This window comes from Diadema setosum, chromosome 13 (genome assembly GCF_964275005.1).
Source record: "Diadema setosum chromosome 13, eeDiaSeto1, whole genome shotgun sequence".
NCBI classification, from domain to species: domain Eukaryota; kingdom Metazoa; phylum Echinodermata; class Echinoidea; order Diadematoida; family Diadematidae; genus Diadema; species Diadema setosum.
In genome coordinates this window covers 33,882,572-33,899,303 of record NC_092697.1, presented here as the reverse complement: position 1 = coordinate 33,899,303, position 16,732 = coordinate 33,882,572, and the positions used below count along the sequence as shown (strand labels likewise).

The window sequence follows — 16,732 nt, the reverse complement described above, 5'->3', positions numbered from 1 at the left end:
TTGAATTCACCTAAAGTTAGGATATGCACACAGCTATAATTATGAGGATTAAGTCACAGAGGGTTAGATTTGAGGTGATGTAACAGTTTCATCTGTCACTTTCTGACATCCAAGAAAAAAAAATTATTTGTAGTTTTCAATAAATTTGTTTAAAAAAAAAATGGAATAAAGGCTGATTTTAACGAAAGTCCTATTATTCTCTCTTTCTGATTGTGAATATCTGATGGCATGGCATAACAACTTCAATTGAGTGTGTTGTTATCGGGGACATTTTTGTCATTCTTTGCTTCATACTTTACTGAGAGATTTCTGACCCAACAGGAAAATCTGAAAAAGTCACGACCGTGTAAATTACAACAGCTTTAGATACAGACAAGTGCACGTTCATGTGAGTTAGAGACTTGATGTTACATGTCATTGTCTCTGTCTGAACGGGTTTATGGATCCATGCGAAAGGATCCCATGATATTCCCCCATAAAATATTACAATTTTCACTCTGAAACATCCAAATATACAAACGCTTTAGAAGATAATATGCAGTGAAAATAAACATGACTGCGGTACCAGCAGAGTTAAGGAGGGAATAACAACATCCACTCATCCCACCACCCTTAGACCCCCCCCCCCCCCCCCCGAAGGAAAAAAACAAACACTCTTACCACCTCGGTATTCGTTGATCATGACTACTTTTTCCATTCTGCCCTTGTAGCTTACTGCCGTCCTGAACGCTCCAGTTCTGGCAGCCCCTCCAATTAACCTGTCGAAAGTCGCGCGTAACGAGCGGCTGGTAGAATATGTTCTTGCAGTTTGAACAGTGCCTTCTGGTAAACCTGAATCCTGCCACCCTTGCCCTCCTTCAGTCACTCCATGGCCTGTCTCCCCCGGTCCAGTGTCCACCTCTCGCCCGATGTAGAATTCGATGGAAGAATGGGTCAGGTCTTCCATCATGTAAACGCCGATGAAATTATTACTCGTATCTTCAACTCCGGCATAGAGATTGAACGCAACCATGTCAACGATGTGCACTAGAATCAAAACCCAGAATCCATAATGTTTTTGTTTCTTTTGGTTGAGGAAAAATTCGAAAATGAATACTTAAAAAGTATTAAATGTTGCGCTTTCATTAGGTAAATTATTATATTGATAAATCCTAAAGTTGCAACGATCTTCTTTAGGGATTCGTGCACTCAATTACACTCCACAAAATACACACGTACAAACAGTGTTTTTTTAATCTAATTTTTACTCAATGGGGGAAAAACTTCTTTAATGAGGTCTGAATATATATGTATATGTATATATAGATATGTATATATATATATATATATATATATGTTACAAATACTCATTTATGTAGACTAAATCAATCGCCGTTTTCTTACAGACAGGAATTAAACAAATTATCACAACAGGAAACTGCATACGTCATGGACGCCTGATGTGGCTTTGGTAGTAAAATCTAGCCGTGACAGCAGCATTTCTTTACTCTGTCAAAGACTTCTACATTCCATGCGCCATATATCGTCAGTCACTACCGTGTGCAAGTCACGAGACCGACACCCACGAGTCATACAGCTCACAAGTCATACAGCCCATGAGTTATACGGCTCACGAGTCACACAGCCCATGAGTTCGACACTACACAATAAAGGCTCACGAAACTGACAGTACACAAAAGAGGCTCACGAGACCGACACTAGGCAAAGAGGGTTCACGAAACCGACACTACGCAAAAAGGCTCAAGAAACCTACACTAGGCAAAGAATTCTCACGAGACCGACAGGATGAACAGCGCCATCTACATGTCAATTACTCAAATGTACCTGTACAGGGTGTTCCATGAATGAGAAAATTACATACAAGCGGGTGCAATTTCGTCATGCTATCGAGCGTGAAATTGTAACTAATTAGATGAGCAGCACCATCTATAGACCAATAAATGTATAGGGTGTCCTGATAATGGCATAAGGAAGATATAAGAGATGGAAAATGAAAGTTGCCAGGGGATTACCCCATCAATTGCCCTCCCTCACCCCTGCCCTGTTAAAGATCTATTGTTTTTGCGTGTTTGATTGTTTGTGAAAGAATAAACAAAATTCAGTAAAAGTGCACGAGAAGTTTCAACATTAATTTCGAAAATGCCAAAGCGCCCTCGTTTCCCTTTCCCCAAAGCATATGCCGGTATACACCTACTCAGAAAAGGAAAACAAAATGATGTGGACATTTAGATCTACCAACTAAAATACCCAGGTGCAGTGAAATGAAGTTTACAAGAAAAATACTTCACAAGGTGGACAATACTGCAGTGCACACCTGCTTTACATGATATGGAGGGGGAGTAGTCTTCTACAAATGTGCTGATTTAGTATAAACTTACAGAAAATGATATTATTATAATCGTCTTTCAAGTTAGCTTGAAAGATTGGGGAAAAGAAGATGCATCCATGAAAACAGGTATTCTATTTTATGAACAATATACCGTTTTGAGGAGAATAATATTTCAAACACAAGCTACAATTCGAGGTGATTGCTGGGATATTGAAACGTTTTCATCCTTTTAATGTCATAAAGTTACAGAAAAAAATACAAATTGAACTCTAAGCAGGTGGGTATAAGCAAGAGGATATAAAATCTTATTATGGCCTATTTAACTAGTGAAGCGAGAAAGAAAAGGGCGAAAAAAAAATACATTCTTTCCACCGTCTAGCTAGAAATTGGGAAAGCCTATTAAGAATAACACGATTGCACCAAATAAATCATACACAGTTCTTGTCCTCTATTACTTTTTCATACCTTTTTATTTCGGGGGGGGGGGGCATGCAGAGGACAATTTTATTACAAATAAAAGAAAATTTGGTAGCAGTGTCGCTCCCCGTTACGTGACAGAACTGCCCTCTAAAAGCCTCACGTGCAATAATTCATATTTTATGTCGTTGATAATAATCATGTAGATGTTGCTGTACTAATTAGTTACAATCTCTCGCTCGATAGCGTGACAAAATTGCACACGCCAGTATTTAATTTTCTCATTCTTGGAACATTCTGTACAGGTACATATTTTTAATTGACATATAGATGGCCCTATTCATCCTGTCGGTCTCGTGAGCCTTCTTTGCCTAGTGTTGGTCTCATGAGCCTTCTTTGCCGAGTGTCGGTCTCGTGAACCTTTATTCTGTAATGTGGGTCTTGTGAGCCTCTTGTGCGTAGTGCCGAACTCATGGACTGTATGACTCGTGAGCCGTACAACCCATGGGCTGTATGACTCATGGGCCTATTTTTATGTCGGTCTCCTGGGATGACCCAAATACAGCTCACGAGTCATGCAGCCCGTGAGTTCGACACTATGCAAAGCCCAAGAGTCTGACACTAGGCAAAGAAGGCCCACGAGACCGACAGGATGGACAGCGCCATCTTTTATGTTAACTACGAATATGTTTCTCTACAGGGCGTTGCATCAATGACATAAAAGGGGAAAATAACATACTGCCGGGTGCGCTTTCTTCACACTCTTTAGGTCGAGATTGTTTAGAACTGCATTTGTATAGGCAAGGTATTTTTACTTGCGTAGATCGCTTCTTCGCACATTCGGCTGCGACATGCATACATTTACATGCAAAATGATACATTGATTCAGTGTATGTATATGAGAGAGTGTCATCATCTTATGTTGTTGCTGTTGTTGTTGTTGTTGTTGTTCTTGTTGACTACCATTAGATTCTTTTGTTCTCCATAACCTGATTCGTCAAACCAATGCAGATTAAAGATATCACAAGAATATTACTTGAAATCTCGAAATCCGTGTATGGTAGCTTAACCACTCATTCATCTCTTGCCCATTCAATCTGCATTTGGATATAAATTTGCATAAATATTTTTTGTTTACTTCCTACATATTTCGTTGAATTTGTATCTGATCTTCATATACATGTAACTGCAAACGGTGTTCCCTATGAAATATGACCCCCAAAATAATGAAAACATTGGCAATATGCTATTATGATATATGCATGACAACTCATATATTATCCCTAATTTGATTGTCAAAATAAAAGTTAATGAAAGTTGATGGATGATAATGTAGTAAATGTGACCGTGCATCACAAAACGAACAAAAAGTCGCACCCCTTGGTTTTGCGTCAGGACTCATAAAAGGTGGAATAGATCAACCGAGTCAATTTTGAATTTGTCTTATTTTCTGAAAGAGCTATCCTTCTATATTATCCTTTAGTTTGGGATCATAAGATTGACGTGAAAATGTGTTTTCAGCAGTTTTTCTACTACCCTTTAATGGGGGAGAATAGAATGACAGGGTATGTCTAAAAAAACCCTTTTTATTTCTTGAAATCCTTTACATAATCTTCACTCTTAAGTCCAATAAATTTTAAAAGGATAACACTACTGCTTTGAAAGTTGACATTGTTCATGGACAGATTGTCTTAATGAAGCATGGCCCAATTCAGCTTAATCTAATAATCCCTTCATTGTTGTTGGTCCGGTGGATTACATCCTGTGTTTTGTCCCTTTCATTGCACGGCTAGCCTGGCTTGGTGAAGATTAAAGAGCTTGAATAGACCCTGTACTTCAGAGCCTCTTTTCTCACTTCACACTTTTCCAGAGTGTGTGCTTTCTTTCTCGTATTTAGATAGGTTAAAAGAGTCCATTTGAATTGAGTTATACATCATGTCAAAGCTTAGAGTCTGTTCTTCTAGAATCTGCCCTTAAGTAAAAAAAATCCATACCTGGTGACTTTTTGTTGGTTTTGTGATGCAATGTCACAAATTCATGTCTGTAGCCTTAACTTCTGATTGTGCGATTGAAGCAACGTTGAGTTGTCAATCATAGAGAGTTTCCAAGAAGTTCTAGTCTTCAAAAATAAAAAGTAATGAATTGACAGCCATTTTGATAATCCATTTATTTTTTTATTTATCTACTTCTTTATTCATTTTTAAATCTTGTTTTCACAGGGTAGATCCTTCGAGTTGAAAACTGTTGTTCTTGGAGGCCCTGCATATGGAAAATACACACATGTATCTATAAACAACAAATCACCATAACACCATCAAAAACTATTACAGAACATGTAACAAACATAACATATATCACTCCTTGCAGAATGAAACAATTATACATATCTAATCATGAAGAATATGTGGCTGCATACTACATAGGTTTGCACTATTTTGAATCTTGCTTACAGACCGTATCATTTAATCAACTCAGCATACTTCTGTCTGTGAATGTTCTCAGTCATCCAGGTAAAGTATCACATGAACAATATTGGTAAATCTAGTCAACTGGACTTTTTGGAGTAGCGACGTTTCGCGTCCGCTCCGGAACGCTTCATCAGGCCGACTGATCTTTGGCGGCAATTGGTTGTTGACCCGTAACACTTACAGGGTCGGGGAATTTCGGAAAGCGCCGAGGAATTCTCCGAATTATGCTCGAATTATGCCGAAAGAAAAGTGCGATATCCAACATTTGCTCTAAAATTCGTAGAGCATCCACTTTTTTTTTAAAGATCCCACTATAGACAATGATAACCATGGCCGAATGTAGATGTCAGTTTTGTTTTGTTTTGTTTTTTTTGTGTTTTTTTTTTTTGGGGGGGGGGATACCTGAAAAATTCTAGGAGTTAATACGCAAACGAGGGTGCTTTTGTATTTTTGGAATTGAATTGGAAAGATCTGGCGCATATTCTAAGTGAACATATTAATTTTTGCATGAACACTCAAACATGTACGCACAAATAAAGGTATTGAAAATACCAGGGTTGCGGGAGCGTAACCAACGCGATTACGTCCTAGCAACTCCCCCTTTCCATCACTCATTTCTTCCTTAGGACATTATCGGGAAACCCTGTACCAGGGCTCCACACTAACTTTTATTTTTGGTGGCCCAAAGGCAAACATCCGACCTTTTTTGGTGGCCCGATCAGGCCACCAGATTCTTCATTTCTGAAATTTTAGTGGCCCGACGTGCGTTTTTGGTGGCCCCGGGCCACCGGGCCACCGTTAGTGTCGAGCCCTGCCTATACAATCACGCGCTCTGAATTCGTTTAAAGATGGCACTGTTCATCCTGTCCGTGGGCGTTCTTTGCCTAGCGTCGGTCTCGTGAGCCTTTTTTTTTTTTTTGTGCGTGTGTGTGTGTAGTGTCGGTCTCAGCAGCCTTTTCTGCGTAGTGTCGAACTCATGGGCTGTATAACTCATGGGCCTATTTTACTTGATGTCGAACTCATGGGCTTTCTTACCCAGTGTCGAACTCGTGGGCTGTATAACTAGTGGGTGGGCTGTATGACCCGTGGGATTTATGACTTGTGGGCCTTATAATTCGTGGCCTGTATGACTCATGAGTGTCGGTCTCGTGACGTGCACCCGTAGCCATAAAACTGGATGGGGTGATATTTATCATTTAAAGGTCTCTGCTAAATTTCGCTTTCATCTGCGAAGACGACGAAACAATGTCTTCAACAGATTACAGTGAAGTCTGGTCCATAACTAATGACTTTGTTTAATAATTGGAATTCATTGTTTATCATAGAAAAAAGGACATTCATAGCGATCGAGTTTGTGTACAAACCGAAGGGAAAGCTTGCATAGAAATTTGCGTCTCGTTTCACTGCATACCTTGACACTGGGGACCATACCAGCCTGTATCACAGCCTCCTTGACCATCACAGGAACCAGTTACTGGGTCACATTGGTTGGATGACGCACAGTGACACGTCTGGGTGCAACCCGCACCGTACGTTCCAGCTGCACATCCTTGAGTAACACAACACATTCTGTCCGATAAGCCTTATGCATCGTCACAGTCATCCTTTGCTATAATTCTGAATTTTTTGTTCTTCACACCAACAAAACTAATAACATAACTGCTCCCATTTGCACCACATATAACATTTGATACATTATTATATAAGTATGTATATACGTGTCTATAGTTTTGTGTATGTGTGTGTGTGTGTGTGTCTTTGCATCAGTTTTACTGGCTGCTGTAAATGAAGGTAATTCATCACTTATTGAACAGGCTTGCAATTGAATGTTGTTTGTTTGTTTGTTTTTGTAAAATCTTGATAATAGCCAAACGGTCAAATAGGCTCAAATGGGCGCTAGGGGCGTCTTTAAGAAAATCGATATAATGTGGGGTACCTCGGGGTTCTATTTTGGCGGCTTTGTTGTTCGATATTAATTGCATAATCGATATCATATTTCATTTCATTTCATTTCATTTTTATTTCCTTTCCGGCCAAAGTATATAATATGACAATTGCATATAAATAAATTAAGTACAATGTAACTCTTACATATCCAAATGAAATTTAAATACACGTCATTTGTTTACATAAAAATATAAACATACTTTAGTTGAAGAAATACATGGACAAAATGTGACTGAATCATAACAAAGAAAAGGTCGGAAATGGAGGGGACAGCTAAAAAGCCAAGCTTGTATATAGAATGCAGTCCCTTCGTGAGTCGTGAAAATTACAGTAAGATAGTGCAACGAGACAATTTGACATAATCCTCGGGAAACAGAACATAAAACGAGTACGCACACAAACGCACTCACAGACAGAAACAAAGCTGCTCTCTTACATACGCGTGGAAAGAATAAACAGGAGGTCAAAGGCAAGAAGGGGACAGGAAGACAGAGGAAAGGGCAAAGGAGGAAGAGTTCAAGGGTCGATGCAAGGGCACATGAGACTTCGGTCTTTACTTACCGAGAAGTGGACTATTAATATTATGAATGATACATTATAACGGTTATGAAATAAATTGAACAAAGTAAAGACGTTAGCAGCAAAGAAATCGGTTAGCAGCTTTCAAAATGCAATTCCCCAGTGATATAAGAATTAGTAAATATTTTCTTTGATTTCAAAGTAAAAGTGTTGAAACTTAGAGATTCTTTTATGCTGCTGTCAAGGGAATTCCAGAATTTAGGTCCAGCAAAGGAGAACATAGACTTTGCAAAAATCGTCCTAAACAGTGGTAAATGGAATTCATTGGTTTGTCTAGTGGGGTATATGAATGTACAGTTTTATTTTGAATAAACATGGAGTGAAACGCAAAAGGAAGGGAAGGATTTATTAATTTGTACATAAACTGACCTAAACTCAGACAATACAAATCCTTAATTTTTAAAATATTATTTTGATAAAACAAGTCATTAGTATGACATCTCCACGATTCTCTACAAATAATACGAAGAGCTTTTTTTCTGCAATAATAATATTCTTTCTAGATTATTATGAGGAGTAAGTGTTGCCCCAGGCGAGAATGCCATAGTTCAGATAAGGTAAAATCAAAGATAAATATAACATTAATAAAACATTTTTGGGAAAATAAAACTTTTTTTGATTACGCCGACGTTTCTAGAAATTGTACGGCAAATTGAATCAATATGCAAATTCCAGTTGAGCTTATATCAAGAATCAAACCTTAAAATCTAATTGAAGAAAATTCTTCTACGGCTATATTATCCAAATGAATGTTCTGAGATAACTTTTCCAAAGAATTACTGAAAAGCATACATTTAGTTTTTTGAAGACTAATTGACAATTTATTGGCTCTAGTCCAGTTAAGTAACTTTTTTATCTCGATATTCATAGTAGTATCGATCAAAAAAAAAAATATATATAAGCTCTTCCCCATCTCTTAGTTACTTTTTTTTTTTTAATGATGATACTTCCATTATTTTTTTTAGTCTTATTGAGTGAACTACTTCCACAATCGTGAAGCAACTAAAATCATTTTGGTGGATATTATTGTATTGAGGTATGAATGAGGAGATCTGATTTGCGTGTTCGCCTGACAGGGAATTGGTGTGGTGATCATGACTTCATAAAACAAAAAAAAAAAAATAATCTGCTCCCTTAAATGATCTCTTAAAAAAAAAAAAAAAAAAAAAAAAAAAAAAAAAAAACATGATTTATTTGGTATCTAAATGAGTTTTGGTTTAGGGAAGGTGGGCGTTCAGCCCATGTGTGATACGTACGTTACTTGGACATTATTTGCAACAAAAATATAGGCATAGAAATAACGCATTTGTAAAAATCAAACAAACATTATCTTTGGATGTAAATAAGACGAATTTTGCTCATTTCAGAAAAGCCAAGTCACAGGTTCTGAATGTCAATATGATATCAATTGATGGGTTTTCCTTTTGCGATAAGCAGGTCTTTAGATTTGTAGGTATTTACAATATTGATTCTCATTTAACATGGACCCTACTAAGGAACATCGGTGTACTTCGGAAATTGAAATATCATTTATCCGAACGATCCCTGGTCATTTTATACAATTCTCTTATTCTTCCTTATGTATCGTATTCAAATATTGTGTGGCGAAATTGTACTATTACTAAGCCGAATCCGCTGTATATACATCATTACTAATTCTACATATCTGTCTTAGACAGAGCCGTTATGCCATCGAAAAAAAATACTTTGAATCTTCAAGACATACCAATCTACAAGCAGGTACATTCATGAACAGGTACATTACAAATCAATTCGCTCACTATTCCACATATATTTCACGTACAATCGAATATCCCCGCATATATATGACTCTTCGCTCGGCAGACTACCACATTGTGAAACGGCAAGCCTCTTTCATCAAAGACATAAGCGTCTGATACAACGAACTCGTTCCACTAAATCCTTGCACTTCGCTCTTTTCCTCTATGGTTCATCTAAGAAAATAGATGTTCCGAGCTAATATAATTGTCCTTGATATTCAGCCCTGAACTATAACAAAATATCATCCGATTTCTCCCATACTCTTTCTTTTGTTAATGATATTACACAGCATTTCTCTGCATATTGATACTGTTCCGTCAAGCGCATACATTACACCTAAAATATGCGCGTTAGAACTCACACTGTTTTGCACTACAGCTGTCATCTCCACAAACGGCACATTGTCACTTGTACACACCTACACTTCTATTTACAGGTAGTCAATGGTGCTGATTGCTTTGTTTTTGTTTTTTTACAAAACACGCAGTCACTGTTCTTTAGGTATACGTGTTTGGGATACAAAGTTGAAATTAATAATTATATTTGTAGGTTTACTGGTGTTTTAAGTAATTTCAGAAGAGAGGGTCTCATTTACGTCAAGCTCTGCCCCGTTACAGTATCGATTTCTCCTTTATTAACACACGAACACGGTAAAATTCTTCATGATGCTTTAATTCGTATGGTATTAGAGATGATGTCGTTTCGAAATTGACAATTCCTACACTGACAAGTGACTGATTTAATGCTTTATTATCTCTTTTTTGTACTCTCTGTATCATTTCGATTTTATTTGTGACCCTGCATCACAAAACCAACAAAAAGTCGCCAGATATGGACTTTTAGTTAAGGGCAGATACTGAAAGTGCCGACTCTAAGCTTTAAAATGATGTATAAGTCAATTAAAATGGACTCCTCTATCCTATATGTGACCCTGCATCACAAAACGCAGAGAAAGTCGCTAGACATGAAATTTTAGTTAAGAGCATAATCTAAAAGAGCAGACTTTAAGCTTTAAAATGATGTATAACTCAAATCAAATGGACTCTCCTAACCTATCTAAATATTGGAAAAAAAATCACACACTCAGGAAAAGTGTGAACTGAGAAAAGAGGCTCAGAAGTGCAGTGTCTATTCAAGCGCTTAATAATCTTTACCAAGCCGCTTGGCTGTGCAACGAATGGGACAAAAAACAGGATGTAAACCACCAGAGTAACAACAATGAAGGGATTATCAGATTAAATTGAAATCAAGCATGCCTTATTAATACATTCTGTTCATAATTGATGCTAACTTTCAAAGCAGTAGCATCATCCTTTCAAAAGTTATTAGATTGAAAGTGAAGAGTGTGTTCAAGGTTTTTGAGAAATGAAAAAGGGACTCTAAAAAAACACACCTAATCACATTATTCTACCAAAAAATGTTCAAGATAAACTACTAAAAAACCACACTTTCCTGTCCGTTTTATGATCCCAAAATTTAGCATAATGTAGAGGAAGACTTGCTCTTTCAGAAAATATGTGACCGTGCACCTCGAAACGAACATAAAGTCGCACACACTGATTTTGCGTGAGGACTGAAAATAAGTGAAATGGGTCAACCTAGCCGAACTTGACTTTTTCATATTTTCTGAAAGAGCGGGTATTCTTTTACACTGTGCTCAAATTTGGTATAATAAAACGGGCAGGAAAGTGTGTTTTTTTTAGCAGTTTATCTCGAACAGTTTTTGGTAGAATAGTGTGATTAGGTGTGTCTTTAGAGTCCCTTTTTCATTTCTGAAAAACCTTGTCCACACTCTTCACTTTCAACTCTAATAACTTTTGAAAGGATAGTGCTACTGCTTTGAAAGTTGGCATTAACTATAAACAGAATGTGTTAATGAGGCATCCTTAATTTCAGTTTAATTTGATAATCCCTTCATTGTTGTTACTCTGGTGGTTTACTTCCTGTTTTTTGACCCATTCATCGCACAGCCAGCACGGTTTGGTAAAGATTACGCGCTTGAATAGACACTGTACTTCAGAGCCTCTTTTCTCAGTTCACACTTTTCCTGAGTTTATGCTTTCTTTCCAATATTAAGATAGGTTTTGAGAGGCCATTTGATTTGAGTTATGCATCATTTTAAAGCTTAAAGTCTGCTCTTTCAGAATATGGTCTTACCTAAAAATTCATGTCTGGCAACTTTTTGTTTGTTTTGAGGTGCAGGGTCACATATGAAAAAGCCAAGATCAGTTAGGTTGACCTATTTCACCTATTTTCAGTCCTCACACAAAATCAGTGTGTGCGACTTTTTGTTCGTTCTGTGGTGCACGGTCACATATACTTTTTATAATGGAAAGAGAGCGCAGATTCTGGAAAAAGTGTGAACAGAGAAAAGAGGCTCTAAAGTGCGGGGTCTATTCAAGCGCTTAATCTTTACCAAGGCGCTTACCAAGGCGCTACGATGAAAGGGACAAATCACAGCATATTAACCACCGGAGCAAAAATAATGAAGGATTATCAGATTAAGCTGAAATTAAGCCAGTTTTATCAGTACATTCTGTCAATGATTGATGTAAATTTTCAAAGCACTAGCCTTATCCTTGCAAAAGTTATTAGACTTGAAAGTGAAGAGTGTGCCAAGGATTTTAAGAAATGAAAGGTGGCCTTTTATATATACATGATCATTCTCCCCCATCCACTACCCCCCCCCCCAAAAAAAAAAAAGGCTGTATAAAAACTGCTGAAAACACACTTTCCCATTCACGTCATGGTCCCAAACGGAAGATTAAGTTAGAAGGACAGCTCTTTCAGAAAATATGAAAAATTCCCAAATGACTCGATTGACCCATTTCACCCTTTTTGAGCCTTCATGTAAAATCAAGGGGTGCGACTTTTTGTTGGTTTTGTGATGCACGGTCATATTTGTCATTGTACTTGGAGGAACAAATGCAGAAACAAAACCAAACCAAGTCATACCAAGTCTCTAACTGGTTGTCGTAACCAGCGTTCTCATGGCGTCACCATCTTTGTAGGTTTCAAAGTTTATTGAGGGCAAAATGTGAACGAAGTACTTCTATGACAGGAAGGAATCACGACGCAAACATATTTTTTTTTTTTGCACTCAATTTGTTTTCTTAAGAATTAGATAGCGAATAAAATGTGCAAGATTTGTTTAAGAAGCGGAATATTTGTGTCCTTGTTTTTCAGATATGCATGTGATATTGAACGTGTACGGGCAATCCAATTTGGTGAAATTATATCATTGTCATGATGGTCATAATCATAATTATTGGTGTTACTTTTGTAGTTGCACTTATTTTTAATACAATCATGACAACTGCGATCATTTTCAGTTGATAATCACATATTTCGATTATCGTCAAGAAAGTCGTGCTTTCTTCGAGATGGTTTGAAGTTTGCTACATAAACAAGAGCAATAATACTTCAGGAATTCAATTCGAAAAAAAAATGCATTGTTATGGTCCATTCCAGGTCACACTTCTGCCCCCCCCCCCCCAAGGAAAAACGCAGTATCTAACATTTTTGGCGATTTTCACTTTTTTGCATAAATATAGTCAGTGGGCAATCCTTCTTCATATGACATATTCAGATTTTTGAAAAAATGTTTAGAAAGCCACTTTTCCGTAACTGCCAAACGCAGTATCTACACTCAACTTGCACTTTCCCCAAGGAAAAACGCAGTATCTACATGATGAATATTTCCCCAAGGAAAAACGCAGTATCTACAAAGCTAGCCTTAATTACCAGACACTATTATTTATATATGTGAATACTTTGCCGGTTGTTCTGTAATTTGAGCGTAAATTACTTTCTTTAGATATACTTGCTCAATAATAAGACATAATGTTCAAAATATCTAACCGAAACAATACTGATTAGTAAATATTTTGATGAGATCGTGATCCTAATATAAAACACAGTGTGTGATTAAGACTAACCGAGTGCACATTAAACAATACAACACAACACTGACAGCTTGCAGCTAGCTGCACTGATGCTGTGCAGCAGTCAGCACAGGGCCCGGCTAGTCAGCATACAGTGGGAGTGTGTACTTGGAATAAAACAAAATGTTGTCGTGGGGAAAATTACTCGTGAGCCTAGCCCTCAAGAAAAATTTATCTGCAGATAATGAATAAGTTATTCAAAACTATTTCAATATTGAAAGAATAAAGCTGATTATTTGTCACACGAAGCGAAGTAAACACAATGCATGTTTGTCACACGAAGCGAGGTAAACACAAATGCATACATTTGTGTTTACTTCGCTTCGTGTGATAAATGATCAGCTTTATTTTTTCATATTCTACCTCAATGATGAACATTATCCGTACTATAACTTGTTGTGAAGTAACTTTGTTAGGCCTAGTTAGACCCTTGTCAAAATTCCTCAGGCTCCGAATCCGAAAGTTTCTTCGAAAGGCAATAGATCTATTTGTGTTGTATCGGATAAACGTCAGGTTATGTAACATGTTACACCCTCCCTTAGATCTAAGTCTAAGTCTTTTAGACTTGTCTAAACAGTAGGCTATGCCTAAAGTTTGAGTCTTGCGTCTCTTTTCTAATGTTAGACTTAACGTTAATCAGAACTTTCAGGGTCCGTATTCCGAAAGTCTAAAGAAAGATTTAGTGTAGGACTTGAATAGGCCTACTCTAGGGCAGGCCTGTAGTAAGAAGTCTAAAACTTAACCACTTTTTAGAATCCCAAGTCTAGTGAAGTGTCAGTGTTTAATTATCTACTCCATACCATACTTAGCCACTTAGGCCTATGTCTTAAAATTACAGAGTTGACAATACTGTAGATTAGGGTCCATGGGAAAAATAGGTACCCACGGTAAATGGACGAAATAGAGAAAGTTAAGAATATAATAAGTTGTATTTTAATTCTTATCGGATCTAGACAGTGTCTAGACCCTAATCGGTTAGTGAGACTGGGTTTGCGTAAAATGCATGCATGATCCCATGCTGCATGCTACATAACTTACAAGTAAAAAAAGTTACATTACAAATTTACGTGACGTTAAACTTAGGTTCAATCCAGAAGGAATAGGCCTAGGCCTAGAGAGCGGATGTCACTTCATTCTAGACCGGTTCTAGATGTATTTTTTTTTTCTAATCAAAGAGTCCTGGCTCGTGTAGGGCTTAAACCTTCTGCAGTTCTAACGTTAGGCTATTTTTTTTTTCCGTGAGCATCGTGCATGTATAGCCTGAGGCGGTAGACTCGTGTAGCCTGCTACGTAGCCAGCCTAGAATAAACGATATAAAAACTAGACCTAGTGTAGATCGATCTAGGTCCAGACATCCGATTTAGATTTATTTTGGTCTAGACAGACTGTAACCTAGACTGTACAGATCTAGATCTAGTATTCTAGATGCTAGTTAGCGGCTAGGCCATGTAGCATCACATTACAGCCCTGGCAAGCTTCATATTAAACACGTATCGACGTAACGTTAGGCCTACAGCAAGATCGGTCTGGGATACACTTTTAAGCAAAACGTTCCAAGAACGATCTGTTATTTAATAATCTTATGAAGCCTACTCTGTAATAAGGGCATAAATGGGGGGGGGGGGGATGGAGGATGCATCCCCCAGGGCCAGAGAATACTTGAACAATGATGTATACATGCATACATAATTATAGCAGAAGATTAATCCTAGTCATTCCGCTGTAGATACTGCGTTTTTCCTTAGGGAAATTCGTTCCATTGTAGATACTGCGTTTTTCCTTGGGGAAATTCGTTCCATTGTAGATACTGCGTTTTTCCTTGGGGAAATCAGTCAATTGCGTGGGGTTTCCCCAAAGTATCTACATTTTCATCAATAACTGAAAAACAAAACAAAAACACAAAATGATATTTTCCAGGAAAATTGGTAGCTAGATAGACTAAAATTCCACAATGAAGGAATTTTTCAAAAGAGCATATTTTCCAGGGGCTTTGGCAAAAAGATAAAATGGTGAATATCTCGGTTGTTTAGAAATGGAGCTGGATGTAGATACTGCGTTTTTCCTTGGGGGGGGGGGGGGGGCAGACTTTAAACCCTGAATAAACAATTTCAAAACGACATCACTAATGCAACCTATGTTGTCTCCATTCTAATTGATATTATTGCCTGTCAGCCTGTGTGATGGAGAACAGCAATGAGAACCCAAGGAAGGGAATAAAAAATGTCCATCCGGGACACTAGAAAAAGTTGGTTGCAAACATGGAGTGAACAGTTGTGGTCATTTTGGCTTCCAGAAGGTTCAAGTTGATTCCAGATTGTTTGTCTGTGCATGACATGGTTTTGTTGGTGCATTACATGTGGGGAACATGTCCGGGAAATGAAAATACAAAAAAAAAAAAAAAAAAAAAAAAACAAAAAAAAAAAAAAAAAAAAACGTCTATTGGGTAGTTATTTCGGTGTTTGGTACATCGTTGTAATTGATGCCCGCTGGAGGTATGTTTAGTGTTCGCACTCATGTGAGATGTGTACACAGTGTAGCGAACATTAACGGTGTCGTTCGTTCGTAGCTGTATTCTATACTGCGTGACATTGCATGGTACATGTATGTAAAAAATGGGGCTGCGTTAGCAGTGGTTGTGAATTGAGGTGCGACTCGCGAAACGATGCGATGATAGCCTTTTGGCAAGGGCACGTGGCTGTGAAAGAGACTAACTGCGAGAGAACGGGTGAACGCGAGACCGAGCGGCGCATCAATTACAACGATGTATCAAATACCGAAATAACTTTTTTTGTCAGGTCTGAATTGCTTAGACTATTCTCGCAGTTCGGTACCCAGTTGGGGTGCACTTTAATAAGTTGCGTAAGCGACGTAGTCTTGAAATCTAGTTGGAAAGCTAGATGTGAATAAATCGTGGCAGCCAAGTTCGATGCAGCAGAGTTTGTGAAAGACGTCACTCTTTGTAGATTGAGATGGTTAGTGAAAGCCCAGTTGACTGAGGTTCCAACTCATGTAGATGTTGATATCAGAGAGTGTAGTCGAAAGAAAGATTTTTTTTTTTTTTTGGCAGTTATGGTGAACAAGGGTGGTGTAGCATATGAACAGACAGACCAGAGTACAGATGAGATTGAGAGCGCTGGTAGAAAAACTGCTCCAAGTACTACTGCTACTAGACCTAATAGTGACACGAGGGTTGATTCAACACAACCAAAACTGGCTAGATTGAAGTTAGAAAAAGACAACAAAAATAAAATGAAGGTAGAAAATCT

At 37.8% G+C, this 16,732-nt stretch overlaps 1 protein-coding gene across 1 annotated transcript in view; it reads right to left on the bottom strand.

The window, feature by feature from the left end:
• Positions 1–16,732, bottom strand: part of LOC140236608 (uncharacterized) — a 197,920-nt gene that overhangs the window by 72,768 nt on the left and 108,420 nt on the right. Inside the window, 2 exon segments of the mRNA XM_072316531.1 lie at positions 661–1,026; positions 6,626–6,763. Coding sequence (XP_072172632.1) covers positions 661–1,026; positions 6,626–6,763 — 504 coding nt within the window.